The 16170-nt window shown below is 40.8% G+C and overlaps 1 protein-coding gene across 1 annotated transcript in view; it reads left to right on the forward strand.

The window, feature by feature from the left end:
* The window catches only part of SNX6 (sorting nexin 6), a 47843-nt gene that overhangs the window by 19000 nt on the left and 12673 nt on the right, over positions 1-16170 (forward strand). Inside the window, exons 4-9 of the mRNA XM_015416396.1 lie at positions 199-309; positions 4940-5061; positions 6684-6807; positions 10065-10160; positions 13158-13263; positions 14704-14779. Of these exons, the coding sequence (XP_015271882.1) occupies positions 199-309; positions 4940-5061; positions 6684-6807; positions 10065-10160; positions 13158-13263; positions 14704-14779 (635 nt within the window). The remainder of the gene's footprint in view (positions 1-198; positions 310-4939; positions 5062-6683; positions 6808-10064; positions 10161-13157; positions 13264-14703; positions 14780-16170) is intronic.

The following is a 16170-nucleotide window of genomic DNA, read 5'->3' on the forward strand; positions in this document are numbered from 1 at the left end:
GGTGTCCGGGGATGGGGGGGGAGGCTTACTTGCTGCTGATGCTGGTTCCTCCTCTTCCTGCTCTGTGTGGAGCTCTCCCCCCCCCACGAGAATTGCGGGTCCCCCTTCTTGTATATATATATATATATTTTAAAAAGTAGCAAGACTAAAAGATAAACCTGAGCTTAATTTATGCTTTCCTTCCCATTTGTTTTGCAGAGTTCTTTACCTAATTTCAAGCAAAATGAATTTTCAGTTGTCCGACAACATGAAGAATTTATCTGGCTTCATGATTCCTTTGTTGAGAATGAAGATTATGCAGGCTATATCGTAAGTGCTTTTTTGTGTGAAGAATCAATAAGCAGAGAGTCTGTTGATACTTCCTCTTGAAAGCTGGTACTTTTCTACCTTAAGAATGATTCATGGAACATTATGATAATTGACTTTAAAAAACCACATGCTTGAGAATATTCCAGTGCATTCCTGTAACCTTCCAGTTATTGTATCATCTCATCAGAAACTTTGCATGATTTAATATTCCATTTCTGTTTTAAACTTGGGAACTGAAACTTTGCATGATTTAATATTCCATTTCTGTTTTAAACTTGGGAACTGTTAACACCAAGCATCCTGGTGAATGTGGTGGCCTTGCTTTCAACAGGTAATACTCAAATTGCTTCAGTTAAAGAAGGGAAGGGGCTGCGGCTCAGTGGCAGAGCATGTGCTTCACATGGAGGCTTCAGATTCAATCGCTGGTATCTCTGGTTAAAAGGACCTTGCAGTAGGTGCTGTGAAAGGTCGCAGCCTGAGACCCTATAGAGTTACTGCCCGTCAGAATAGACCACAGTAACCTTGGTAGACTGATGCGTTGGTTATTGTGAAGTAGAAATATCAAATTATCTGGTATGGAAAAAAATATAACTTTGTGGGAGTAATTGTTTAGAGTTGTTATCATTAAAAGGGTGGCTGGTAGAGATGTTATAACCAAGATAATTAAAAGGAGAGTACTGACTTCTCTTTTTAGTTCCAAATTTGCATTTTTAAAAACCTGAAGCAAAGCTCAGAGGTGTGCTTGGGACATCTGTTGGGTCTCAGGTGGAGATGTTTGTGCCACATCAGCAACAATTGTTAAGTGGTGAAGGTAGCTTGACAACCTTTAAAATTTGTAAATAACTTGGTATATGGTATATTACGAGGGGAGCAGGATTGTTTTGGTGAACCTTACCTCTCCGGAAGAGGTACTGTTGGTAGCATTGTCTCTGCTCAGCTTCTCGTTATAGCTGTCCAGTGTATAAAGATAGCAGCACAATTATTGGCTATTGTTCCAGGGCAGGAGGCCTGGCTGGCTCATAATATCAATATAAGAGATGGAGTTGTCTCTCTGAGCTGGGTGAAATAACACTTACTGTGCAGTAGCAGAACACAAGTTGAGCACTGATCTAACTTTTGTGGCTTAATAAGATTTAGTAATTCTTCCCCTCATATTAATTGCAGGGAAAAGATGGGCACATTTTTACCTAGGCAGAGTTTCATATATGACCCTGGCAATTAATTTTTTGTCTTTAGATTTATCTTTCTGAGTAAGTGATTGGAACATGAACTTAGTGAAAGTTTCTTGACGTTATAAGTGTGATTTAGGCTCTTTAATAAAACCAATGGTAATTAGCTGTATTTATTCAAAACTCTGGAAAATTACTCTGAGAGCCAGTTTGGTGTAGTGTGTGGACTCTAATCTGGGAGAACTGGGTTTGATTCCCCAGCACTCCACTTGCAGCTGCTGGATGACCTTGGGCAAGTCATAGTTCTGTCAGAGCTGTTCTTGAAAGAGCTCTCTCAACCCCACGTACCTCACAGGGTGTCTGTTGTGGGGAGAGGAAGGGAAAGGAGTTTGTAAGCAGCTCTGAGACTTCCAGTGAAGGGTGGGGTATAAATCCAATCTTCTCCTCCTCCTCCTCCATTAAAAAATACTACTAGAATGTGCTGCATAGTAGTTCTAAGAACATATTGTGCTTACTGTATGTAAATACCATCTTTTACAAATTGATAGAAATTCCAGTACTACTGTAACGATTCCAAATAAGAAAATACAAGGAGGGGCCCCACAAGTATTTGTGGGAGGCATTTCATTTCTCCCTGTATCTCCTACCAAACTATTTCCTTTTCCTTTTCTGGCAGCCCCTTTTTCATTTTCTTGCTTCATCAGTCAACCTATCTTCAGCTTTCCTCTTACCCTCCCCTTAGCAGTCTCTCCCACTTGGGTGATGGCTGCCTCCTTGTTCCCCCTGCCTTGGGCTTTGCTCGCAGAAACCAAGGTTTAGAATGCTCAGTAATATTGCTCGCAGAAACCAAGGTTTAGAATGCTCAGTAATATTGTTGTATATGTAACCTATCACTAAGTTCAGCTGCTGTACTAGAAGACAGGAGAGTAGCAAATGTTACACCAGTTTTTTAAAAGGGGTCCAGAGGGGAACCAGAAAGTTACAGGCCAGTCAGTCTAATGTCTGTCCCAGGCAAATTAGTAGAAACTGTAATCAAAGATAGAATTGTTAGGCACATAGAGTGACAAAGCCTGCTGAGGGAAAATCGGCATGGCTTCTGCAAAGGGAAGTCCTGCTTCACCAACATTTTGGAGTTCTTTGAGAAAGTGAACAAGCATGTAGACAACAGTGACCCAGTAGACATTCTGTACCTGGACTTTCAAAACCCTTTTGACAAAGTAACTCACCAAAGACTCCTGAGTAAATTTAGCAGTCATGGGATAAGAGGACGGGTTCTCTTACAGATTAAAAACTGGTTAAATGTCAGGAAGCAAAGAGTAGGAATCAATGGGCAGTTCTCACAGTTGAGAGACGTAAGCAGTGACGTCCCACAAGGATTAATATTGAGGCTGGTACTATTTAATTTATTCATCAGTGATCTGGAACTAGGGGTAAGTAGTGTAGTGGCCAAGTTTGCAGATGATACAAAATTATTCAGGATGGTGAAAACCAAGGCTGACTGTGAAGAGCTCCAAGAGGATCTCCACAAACTGAGTGAGTGGGTGACAGTATGGCAAATGAAGTTCATTGTTGGTAAGTGTAAGGTAATACACACTGGGACAAAAAAAAACACCCCACCTTCAGGTATAGTCTAATGAGGTCTGAACTCTCTGAGACTGAGAGAGAAAATGTTCTTGGGGTTCTACTGGATAGCTGAATGAAAGTGTCAACCCAATGTGCTGCAGCAGTGAAAAAGGCAAACTCCGTGTTAGGGATTATTAGGAAAGGGATTGAGAATAAAATAGCCAGTATTGTAATGCCCCTGTATAGATCTATGGTGCAGCCTCATTTGGAATATTGTGTACAGTTCTGGTCTCCATATCTCACAAAGGACATTGCAGAGCTGGAGAAAGTACAGAGGAGGGCAACCAAGATGATTAGGGGAATGGAGCACCTTCCCTATGAGGAAAGGCTGAAGAGTCTGGGACTTTTCAGTTAAGAGAAGAGATGACTAAGGGGGAACGTAACAGAGGTTTACACAATTATGCACGGGGTGGAGAGAGTTGACAAAGGTAAATTTTTCTCCTTTTCCGTAGACTCAAAGGCATCCAGTGAAGCTAATGGACAGTAGGTTCAGGATGGACAAAAGGAAATACTACTTTGCCCAGAGAGGGATTAAAATGTGGAATTTGCTGCCAGAGGATATAGTGATGGCCACAGGAATAAACAGTTTTAAAAGGAGGTTAGATAGATTCATGGAGGATAAGTCTATCAATGGCTACTGGCCATGGTAACTGAGGGGAACCTCCACATTCAGAGGCACTGATCCTCTGAATCCCAGAGCCAGGAGGCAACATCAGGGAAGACCTTGGCCTCTCTACCCTGTTGTTGGCTGTCCAGAGGAACTGGTTAGCCACTTTGTGAGACAGGATACTGGGCTAGATGGACTATTGGTCTGAACCAGCAGAACTCTTCTTATGTTCTTATGTTGTGGTAGCTGAGCAACCTCAAAAATGGCAACTGAGAAGTCAGTGGGCATTCTTATCTTATGCTACTGCTGTTGTTTGTATTATTTGGGGGAGTTTTAATGATCTTTTTTAAGATTTCAGGATTTTCTGGAATCTTGGGACTTCCTTTACGTTTGTAGAGAAAGCCCCCCTCTTTGTCCCTAGCTCCGTTTTGCAGATCTATTGATCCACACTCAATTTGGAATTAGATACGTTATGCTTATAATGGACAGAGTAAAAAAAACTTCCATAAAAGGAGCATTAAAAATAATAATGCCATAAAGATTATGTATAACATGTTGTTTGTTCAGGCTAAGGATATTTTATGCTTTAGGCTTAATCATTAAACAGTAGCTGCATTCAGATGTCACAACTGGCCTCAGTCTATGATGAGCACAAGTGCAGCTTCTTAACAAGCTCCCTTTCTTTCCAGTCACACATGGAATGTGATTGAAGGCTTCCTGGTTTTAGAAGCTGTGATGTCTGAGTACAGGTGCTTGGCAAATAAGAGTGTGCTTCCTCACCATAAACTGAGTGTCTGAATCGCAGATAAATCCTGGATTGTGGGGAGGAAATAAACTGTAACTTGTTCAGTCACCTGCATTCAGAACTCACAGCAAACAGGAGTTTTAATGCTTCCAATATTAGGAAGGAAGAAGAGAGTTTTGGAAGAAACAAGAGAATATGGAGGGGTAGTTTATGACACATGAATGTAGCCACTAACAAACTTAGTTCTGGATACTACCTTTAGACACCCTATAATTAGCAACACGTTAAGTATTCTGCAAGGAAATTGTAATATTCAAAGTGAAGTATGTGAGCAGAATCTCCAGCTAAATCGTTCATGAGACAATGTACCTCCCAAATTGATAAAAATGCAGAGCTTTGGGCAAAATATTCTTATGGTGCTTCATATGTTGTTTGTTTAAAGAAGGCAAAGATTCAAAAGTACTTCCTGATTGTCTCATTCTACAGATCCCACCAGCACCACCCAGGCCTGATTTCGATGCCTCAAGAGAGAAATTGCAGAAGCTTGGTGAAGGAGAAGGATCAATGACCAAGGAAGAATTCACGAAAATGAAGCAAGAGCTAGAAGCGTATGTGCATATTTTAGTACTTTGTATGGATTTCCTTTTTGTGTGTGTTTTTTCTGCTTTCCTGTGCATTCTATTTCACTCGTTTCTATTATGAGTCAGATTGGAGCATTCACTTGTTACTATGTAACTGTGTTATCTGACTGATAATAAGGAAAATATATACACTAATGAACACAATGGTAGGTAGGTGGGTGGGCGCTGGAAGCAGGGGGGTTTTGAATCTTTTTATTACATTTTTATCCCACTCCTCTCCAGAAAAGAAAGCAATGTGTTACCTTACCAACATGTGAAATAGGTTATACTTGAGACATTCTAAATTTCCCAAGGACATTGTGAGCACTTTAGGAGATCTTCTGTTAACACCATCATCTCTCAGCCTAAATTATTTCATAAGGTTGTTATGAGGATAAAGGCGAGAGGAGAAACCTCTGTATTCTGTCTGAGTGCCTTGGAAACAGAGATGAATAAAAAGTGAACATTTTTGGATTTCAGCCAGTCTAGAGCAAGTTTATTGGATTGACTTACCTCATAGCTGACCTCTTGTCTTTCTGGTCTGTTTAGAGAGTCTTGGCACATCAATCATGCCAGTGACTATATTGTGTGGGAGATCTGTTCTTGGCAATTTAGTCCCTTCGTTCTCTTGTTGACTGCTCTATACTTTCCTGAGGAAAGCATTCAATCACAAATCACTCTCTGGTTGTTTCCTCTGCCTTGCTGGTCTCACGCAAACTGATGTGTGCTGTATATAGTGTGGTTTATAAGAATGGCAGTACTAATATCAATAATTTTGGTGAGATATCTGTGTTGTATTGTGTTTGTTATGGAGCCTCTTCACATCAACTGAAGTAATGTGAGGGCATAGAATACTCAGTTGCTCAGGGGACTAAAAATTTTGCAGTCCAGTTTCTTTGAAGGAAGGGAAAGCTGCCATCTTGGCTGAGATTATAACATCACAAAGGGATAGACTGAGGACTGGGAAGAAATCCTGGATGGTATAGAAGCTAAGTGACCAAAGCATGAAGAGGGTAAAGAAAGCAGGAAACGGAGGCAAAGAAGTGCCTGTTGTTGTTGTTTTTTTTTGGGGGGGGGGAGCTCTGAAGGACCTGATCGGTGCTTAAAATCAGAAGAGGCAGTGTATTGTATGAGGAGGTTCGGAAGAATGGCAGAGAGGGGGGGGGGCACAACAAAATGGAGCAAACAAGCACAAGAGGAACTTGTGTAAATAGTGGAAGGTAAAGCTATGAGATGCCTACCTTGAATCTGCTTGTGTAGAAAGGTGGGATAAAAATGTTTAAATAAATGAATCTATAGTTAAAACGAGGATGGGGCAAAAATGACACATGGGGCCTAAAGACAGGGAGGGGTGTACACTATTAAAAGGCAAGCAGTGGAGACTGTGAGGACTGGGAACTATGGACCAAAGACTTAGGATGGCCAGGTCTAGAGCCTAGATCGTATGGTTACAATGCTGTAGTTACAGTAGAGTCCTGGGAATTCTAAGGGGATTCTGCCTGGGTGCTGATTTGAGCTAACCTGTCAATCCTTTGTCTGCAGGCTTCTAATTTAAATGCATTGCTCTTCTGATAGAAATGTATAACTCTTCTTTTTTATTTCCTCCACAGTGAGTATTTGGCAATATTCAAGAAGACAGTAGCCATGCATGAAGTTTTCCTATGTCGTGTAGCAGCACATCCTATTCTGAGAAAGGACTTAAATTTCCACGTCTTCTTGGAATATAATCAGGATGTGAGTACTAAAATGTACATCAGCAGCCCTCCAAAGCTGCAAAATGTATTCGTAATATTGACAAATGTATGCAAATGGTATTGAATTTAATGGATCATTGATTCTTGACTAACATAGTTGTCCTTCTCTGGGAATATTAGATCTATATATCTAATTCCCAACAGTCCCCTATGTGCGGATACTTATTTCTGCAGATAGGGGGCATACTTACCCCAAACAAGTTTTACTGCAAATTTGGGTAACCCCCTAGGTTTGCAGAAAAATCTGAAGACGTAAAAAAACCCCACCCACATTGGGGGGTTTAAATTCCCTTAAAACAGAGGAGTGTTATCTGTGCATCTGCAGACAACATTAGAGTGGCAGGAGGGGGGAGGCACTTCAGGCAGGCGATAGCTGGTGAGTGATGTGAGGAGGGTGGGGGGCAGAGCACCATCCAGGGAGAGCCACAGCTGTCACATTACCTGGCTGGGAGAGGAGCTCTCAAGTTCTGCCCCTTCCTACCAGCACTGCCGCAGTAGGCAACAGCCACCATAGCTCTCCACCTCACAAGCACAGGGAACGCAGGTGCAGCAATGGTGAGAAACAAGAAGAGGAAACAGTCCAAAAACTGTAATGACAAATGTAACAAAGACTGTGAAATGTGAACACTTAATAAAGTTAAACAATTTATATTGATGTGAATTGTGATTTCTAATCACGTTATAATCACTTCACAACAAGACTGACAATATCACAATATCAACAAGTGTATCAATATATAGTAGTACAAAATACATTGTAACAAATTTAGAGACATTAAAGAAAGGTCCAATGAATAATTATGAAGGATGCAAAAAATCCAGTAACTTCAAAATCTATCCTACAAAGATTCCAGATAAATACTTCATTTCAGATACCTTCTTCAGAGATGGACTATTTCTAATTCACATACAGGTATAGCTGTGTTCAAAACGGTAGAAGGAAAGGCTTCAATATTGGGTTACCAATCATGCTTAGAAAAAGAATCTAATCTGAATAATTTCAGAGTTAGTTATACACCTTGATGGTATTTAAAACTGATATTGGAGATTTAAATGAACACAGCTATACCTGTATATGAATTGAAAATAGTCCATCTCTGGAGAAGATATCTGAAACGAAGTATTTATCCGGAATCTTTGTAGGATGGATTTTGAAGTTACTGGATTTTTTGCATCCTTCATAATTATCCATTGGACCTTTCTTTAATGTCTCTAAATTTATGATGTATTTTTGTACTACTGTATATTGATACACTTGTTGATATTGTCAGTCTTCTTGTGAAATGATTATAACACAAATAGAATTAACAATACACATCAGTATAAGTTGTTTAACTTTATTAAGGGTTCACATTTCGCAGTCCTTGTTACATTTGCAGCAATGGTGAGGGCAGGGTAAATGGCGGTGTGGTGGGAAAGAGGAAGAACTACCTACCATGCCATCAGGAGGAGTTGTACCTGCTGTGGAGATTATCCCGTGCTCAGCCTGCCCTGCCTTTGAGGCCTCGTCCTCTTTCCTCAGCTGCTCGGTGGTGAGAATGGGGGGGGGAGTGGGTAGGTAAGCAGCAAGCTGATGGGGGGGCACTGATGATGGGGGGAACCAAACTGAGGATGGGAGGGAGGCAAGCAGGCAGAGCTCCAATGACAGGCACTGAAGATGGGTGGAGGTGTGTAGGCAGAGCAGCTCACGTTCCAAATACCAGCATCTTCAGAATTCCAAAGTGCAGAGCACATAAAGTCAAGGGAACCAGATTTATGGGGTAACAAGAGGAAGATGATAACCTCCTGTATTACATGTAAATTAATATTTTTAATTATGTACACAGTGAATCAGTATGTACCTTGCAGACATTTACATGTAAAATTGAAAATAGGCAGGTCTCAGACTGCAAGGCACTTACAATTCAGCAACAGACAAGGAGGCAAAGAGCTAGTGACTAAGGAGAGAGACTAGGAGGGAAACAGAAGTGACAGCTATATCATATGTGACAAGCATTCACTGTGCTTCAAGTCCTTTTCTGGGACATAGGCTCAAACATAGAATTAGTGAGGGACTATTCCCATGAGTTTCTTATGGGTTCCCACTGGTGATACTTACTGTACAGAGTAATTTGTGCCTTTCTGCTTTTGATACACATTTTCAAAGGAGTTATTGGATTGCAAGAACAACTTCTATACTTTGCACTATCTACAGCAGTGATACTCAGTGGCTTAGGAGCCACGTGTGGGTATTTTGAGCACTGTTTCCCATAGCACCCCCCTATATTCCAGGAAACTGGATTGTTTCTTTAGAAATTGGAATAATTCCATTTTTACTTTGAAGTCAAGATAAAAGTATTTTGTTTTTAAAATATGACACAATTTGACCATGACAAATGTATCAAGGTATATGGGTTCTTTGTATGAGCCTGAGTTCACATAGGAAGCTGAATAAGGTAGAGGAATAGGGCATACCACTGAATGCTAGCCCATAAAACAGATTTTTTCCTGCTACTGGGAGTTCTCTAGATGCTCAGAGATACTCTGGTAATTAAAAAGGTTACATTATATGATTGTTTGTGAATGTTTGGGGTGGTGGGCAAGGGGCATACCATAGTTATGTGGCATTTCTGGTTGATGGGAATTGCAGATGGGGCAATCTGTGATCTATAGAGTGAATACCACTGATCTAGACTTTTGGCTATTGAGGGTAATAGAAACCCCAAATTGGGGCGTCTGTGTGTTTTGAGATAAAATTCAAACATATCAATATATATGGTATTGTTTAATTTAACATCTGTTTTCTGTCTGCTTACTGGATTCAGTTATATTCATTCCTGTGATTTGACTATAAATAGGTTGCTTTGCTGTTAATGGGAAACTGACTTCTAAAACTCAATATGCAAACACTTTTTAAACAATCCACTGACTTTGTAGGCGTAAAATAGATCCAGTGTATCACAAAATCAAAATACATGGAAGAACATGCAGAGTTGGAAAGAAACATTAGTAATTAATGGGGTGGGTGGGTCAGAAAAGTCATTGTAAGGATCAAAATACCAGTAGCTGTGAGATTCTGAATGTAATTTGAATGAATAATGACTCTTAGTACAATAAATGAGTGAACAGGCAGAAATGAAACCAGCATTGGAGTGAGTTTCTAGTTAGAATTTTTGCTTTCTGTTCTGAGAAAGTAAAATCAAATGTTTCTGACTCTAAAGTAAGAAAATCTAATGTAGAGCTTTTTCTGAATTTCAGTTGAGTGTTCGTGGAAAAAACAAGAAAGAGAAACTAGAAGACTTCTTTAAAAACATGGTTAAGTCTGCCGATGGTGTCATTGTTTCAGGAGTAAAGGTGATTTCTTAAGCTGCTCTTTAAGTACTGTGTTGGATGCTATATCACATCTATGGGTTTTGACAGGAATGTGATTTTGACAGGAGGATAAGTTAGCAACAAATCAGTAGTTTGTACTATTTAAACAACACCAGTAATCCAGGTTTGAATACCTTAAAAGAATGACACTGTAGAAAAGGGTGGCTGGGGCAGATTGACCCTCCAACTTACTGGGAAGGCTTCCAGTGGGTTGTTGCCTTGAAGGGCCACTGCTAGCCAGGAGCAAGCTGTGCCCTGTCTAGTATTGCTGAAGGGTTATTAGATTTGGTTGTTCATGGGCCATTTTAATATTCTAATCTGTTCCTGATGGTGACCTTAGTTGAACTGCCTAATAGAGTTGCCAGGTCTTACTGTTCCAGCGGCAGAAGGCTCCTGGCTTCTTGTCTGGATGTCTCTGCCGTGTGCACGAAGTGTGTGTGGTGCAATGATGTCACTGGTAGTCACATCATCATGCTGGGTTCATCTCGTGGCAATGCTCTAGCTTTTGGGGCAAAAACTCGATGGTAACCATAGTGTTCCCCCCCTCCCTGTATGCTAGAGCGTTGCCACTCGATGCCCCCAGTGTGATGACATCACTACCAGTGACGACATTGCATCAGCAGTGTCCCCATGGGACTCTGCTGTTCAGGGTGGGGCTTCCCCTGCTGGCCAGTTGGCCAGTGGCAGATTGGGGCCCCCAAAATTGGAGGATCCCCTGCCTCAACCAGGGGGATAGCAACCCTAATGCCTAATGTAGCTTGCAACATTCATATGTACAAGACGGCATGGGGAATACCACTGTATACTTGTACCTTCTGGCAGTAGTGGATTTTTGAAACTCTCTTGGAGAAACACAGACATAGACACTCATTTTATAGCTGTATGGCTCCGTTCAGGCATAACATGGAACCATGGCTTATTTTAACTATAGTTAGCTTGTGAAATCAGGATCCACTGTGTCTGCATTCAGACACTGCAAGAACAAAAGGCTGTGGTAAAATCCGTTTCAGATCCTGGTTTGATGGACCCTAATTAACCGCAGTTAATGGAGTGGCCTGCATGCAGATAAACACACTAGCAATAATGAGTTCTGCTATCTCACAAAACCATGGTTTAAACTAAGCCTCTGTCTTCTTACCCCTACGTTTTTGGATGAAAGTGTTTGTCTGTACTTTCCGTCTTCTAGTTGCCACGAGCTCTAGGCACTTAAACTTTAAAAACATACCAAAGAAATAATTCCAGTAGACTTGGTTTCCTTACTTTACACATGCTACTAAAATTCCATGTCCTTACAAATCAAAACATCCCAAAATTGCTGTAGTACTGAATGCTCTTTATTAGAATCAAAGATTTGGGCAGGGGGGGGCCTTTACATACTGAAAAATTCATGTTGACTGGGTTCCAAATAGCTGTGTGTAGAATATCAGCCCCTCACAAAAACTTGCCTATGAGGCAACTTGCAGCCCAGTTCTTGAAAAAGATTACCTTTGGACCTTTAAGAACATAAGAAGAGCCCCACTGGATTGGATCAGTTGTTCATTTAGTCCAGCATCCTGTCTCACATTGTGGCCAACCAGTTCTCTGGAGGTCTAACAATAGGGCATTGGGCTTGAGGCCTTTTCCTGACGTTGCTTCCTGGCATTGATATTCAGAGGTTTACTGCCTCTGAACTTGGACGTTCTCTTTAGTCACCATGACTAGTAGCCACTGATAGACCTATCTTCCATGAATCTAATCCCCCTTTAAAGCTGTCTATATGCCTGTGGCCATTACTACATCCACTGGTAGCAAATTTCATATTTTAATCACTTGTTGTGTAACATTCCTTTTGTCTGTCCTGAATCCGCTGCTCGTCAGCTTCATTGGATGTCCTCAAGTTCTAGTTTTTTGGGGGAGAGAGGAAAAGCTCTTTGTTGACTCTCTCCACCCTGTGCATAATTTTATAAACCTCTGCCGTGTGCTCCCTTAGTCATCTTTTTTCTAAACTTAAAAGTCCCAGACTTTTCAACCTTTCCTCATAGGAAAAGTGCTCCAGTCCTCTTTATATATGAGAATATTACCCCATTTTTTCCAGAGCATCTTGGGACCTTAGGCATGTAACAACATAAGAACAATTTTATAAACATTAAAATAGATCTAAAGAAATTAAAAAAAACTTGATAGTGCTAAGTAGATAACTGGTTTTTATGCTTGATGTGTATCTTCTGCATTCTAAGTATAAAGTCTCAATTAATCTGAGAACTTTTCTGTATTCAAAGTTGTTTGTAGGTTGAGACACTTATTTCGTAGAATAGCTTCTTTCATCCATTGACATGAACACACATGAACACGGAATCAGACCCTTGGTCTATCAAAGTCAGTATTGTCTACTCAGACTGGCAGAGGCTTTCAAGGGTCTCAGGCAGGGGTCTTTCACATCACCTACTGCCAGATCCTTTAGCTGGGGATTGAACCTGGAACCTTCTGCGTGCCAAGCAGATGCTCTACCACTGAGCCACAACCCCACACGGAAGCTGGCATTAAAACTGGCCACTAGCCTTGTCACAATGGTACCACTGAAGAATTGTTTCAGAGGGTAGCTGTGATGGTCTGCAGTAGAACAGCTAGTTACAAGTCCAGGAGTACTTTAAGGACCAGCAAGATTTTGGGAGTATGAGCTTTCAAGAGTTAAAGCTCTTTCGAGAGTCAAAGCTCTGATGAAGGGAGCCTTAACTCTCAAAAGGTCATATCCTCAAAATCTTGTTGGTCTCTAAGCTGCTACTGGACTTGAATCTACTGTAGAGTGTTCTACTGTAGAATGTGTTGCCTTCCTTGGCCTTTGTGGTCTGGAGAGTAGTGCAGATCAGTAAGACCATGATGTTCCTTTTTCTGTCCTGCACCTGTTCCACTTGATCATATTAGGAAGTGGTTATTTTGCTGAATTAGCAGCTCAGCTGGTAGCTAACTGCATCCCTGAATAAAGATTGTTTTGTCATATAGGATGTAGATGACTTTTTTGAACATGAGAGAACATTCCTTGTTGAGTACCACAACCGTGTAAAAGATTCCTCTATGAAATCTGATAAAATGACAAGATCTCACAAAAGTAAGTTGGCTGAGTGGGAATGCAAGATAAGATGTGAATATTTTTTAAAAGACCCACATTCTTGCCTTGACATAGTGATGGGAAGTTGTCCAGCCATTTTGTATAAATGTGGCTTTGATCTACCAGAGCATTTCTGAACATGGAAAGATTTTCATGTGCAGAGGACAACTTTCTCATCTCTCATTTCCAGATGCAGTCCCAAATGCCTCCCTCCCGATTTGGGGTTGCTGCAGGAAACTAGAGTGTTCCAAGTTCATGGAAGTACTGTAGTGGATCTAAGAATAAGACTGTGAGGTTCCATTCTGTCCTCCTTCCTCTGTTCTCACTGTGTGTGTGTGTGAGAGAGAGAGAGAGAGAGATTGGGAGGGAAGGAGAAAGAATGGGTGGGTTCTGGCCTTAAGCAAGCACCATCTGTCCTTCTTTTTAAACCTCGAGAGCTATAGAAACATAGACTTTAAAAAAGGCAGGGTGGATTTTCAACATTATCACTGTAGCCCTGTTCATGTTACAGTGAATACACATACAACCTGCCTGCATATGTATATTGGTAAGAAAGAGACAATGCATGTGCACTTCACAAATAAAACTAGGACCAGCACCTGGAGAAATGTGGGGTTTAAATTACATGTTCAGCTGTAGTAGTGGTGCAAAGTGCTATATCAAGTCGCAGCCGACTTATGCCGACCCCATAGAATTTTCAAGGCAAGAGACATTCAGAGGTGATTTGCCATTGCCTTCATCTGCATCATGACTCTGGACTTCCTTGGTGGTCTCCCATCCAAATACTAACTAGGGCCAACCCTGCTTAGTTTCTGAGATCTGATGAGATCAAGCTAGCCTGGGCTGTCCGGGTCAGGGCTATTTAGCTGTACATGCTTTGAATCTAACATGATAATTACTCAACACATGTACACTTGTTTTTCATTATACATTGTACATTGATTGCACGTGCTTTCACTTTAACTTCTGAACAGGGCATATATCAGGTAGTAAACTCTAGCTCCTATGTAGGTGGCAAAAGTGGTAAAACCAAGCCACCCACAGCCAAGGTAGATGTCTCGCCTAATTGGACTTTGTAAATTAACCCAGAGGGAAAAAAACTGAAATGGTTTAGGTACTGAAGATTGCCAAAGGGATGGAATGTTAAGAGCATCTGGGCATCAGTTAGAGAACAAAATGGAGAAGAAATCTGCCTCTGAACACTTAAATAATCCTAAAGAGGAAGGCTTTGGCATATGATGGATTTCCAAATTGTGTTGTTCCAGGCTTGCAGTTAGTACTATGGAATATCTAAACAAAATAAATCCATGTTTTGTGGCCTCCAGGTATTATGCAGGAGTCTGGAATGCAGTGCTTTCATGCATGATTTGGAATTGGTTTGTTTGGAATAATCTTGTAGCATAATGAAGCAAACTACATCTCAGGTGTCTCATTTTCTAGATGTTGCAGATGACTGCAATAGAATTGGCTCGTCACTATACACATTGGGAACACAGGATTCCACAGATATATGCAAGTAAGACTTTTAAAAAGTGGGTTCCTCAGCAGATTATTTTCTGTTTGAAATAGGAACATATTTTTGTTAAATACATGATGTATTTTCTTGGTATGGTAATTATGGACAGGGGAGGCATTTTAATGAGGTGTTCTAGTGTTTGCTTTCCTCATGCACGGAAATTAAAATAGTTTATCTCATTAGTGAAGCTTTAAAGCAGAGGGCTTTCTAAATATTGTAATATTTTTTCTTTCAAGGGACACACAGACAAATGTATGCAAATTCCCCCTGGTAGCTTCTGGGGTCCCACATCAGTAGTATTTGGGTTGAAATGGGGGTGGGGTCAAGAAATCCCACTTCTGAACATGGAAATTTTAGACAGAAGCTACTAGTTTTGATGAACAGTGTTGTAGCATTCTTATATTATCATTAACAGTGCTAATGATAGTTAGAATAACTACATGCCATGTCCACTACATTGTTATCGGTTTTTCTTTCCCAGTAAGTAGACTTTCTAAGTGCAGTGGGGTTAACATTGCTTCATCTTCTGCCGAGGCAACTAAAGTCTGCCCCCTGCCCTATTTCATATTATTTGTTCTTTGGACCTCTCCAAATCCTTTTAGATGGCTCTGAAGAGTAGTCAACCGACATTGTTTTTAGTGTTATGGGAAGTTGTCATCTTCCAGGTTTTCAGTCTGATTGTTGTACTATCCCATAACTGTTGTTTTTAATGGTAGTACCCCCGAGAACCATCTTTTCATGTGTGGCAAGAGTGGCTATTTTGGTCACCTTTACTGCTGTACTTTGTTCAGGCTAGTATAGAGACTAGACTTCCTACCCAAAGGCAAACAGTAGGCCTGTTAAGCCTGGCTGCTTTAAGCCACAGGTCAGGCCTCTGTCTCTTCCAAAGCAGAATCAGATTGGTGAATGTGCTTTTTGGCTGCTAGTGATATAGGCAAGTTCATAGTTCTTCCTGACCAGTCTTCAGCAAATGTAATGTGGTGCTGCTGTTTAGCAGAGGGCAAAGAAAATATTCTCTGTGTAACACATTCAAGTGCAAATAATGATCTCCATCAACAGCCCTGCATGATGCAAACCAAATAGCTGAGCTATATAAACGTTTGTTAGTTACACTGTATCCAAAAGGGCTTGCTGTGTTTGACCTCTATAAAAATCCCCAGTTCTCGGTATTGTGTGTGTCAGAGCTCGGTTTATTTTTCAATGTACAGGGTCAATTTAAACATCTGCAAGAGGAGCAAATCCTTGTAATGCTGCTCACATAATTTGCTTTATTTCCTGAAGCAAAGTTCAGACCTGACCTAATGAGCAATAAATACAATTTCAAATAAGTTAATAACCTTGTGATGTTCTTGGTAGATTTGTGGGTAAATTTGCTAATTAGCTTTGCTGTT

This window comes from Gekko japonicus, unplaced genomic scaffold, assembly GCF_001447785.1.
Source record: "Gekko japonicus isolate JY-2015 unplaced genomic scaffold, Gekko_japonicus_V1.1 scaffold1540, whole genome shotgun sequence".
NCBI classification, from domain to species: Eukaryota; Metazoa; Chordata; class Lepidosauria; order Squamata; family Gekkonidae; genus Gekko; species Gekko japonicus.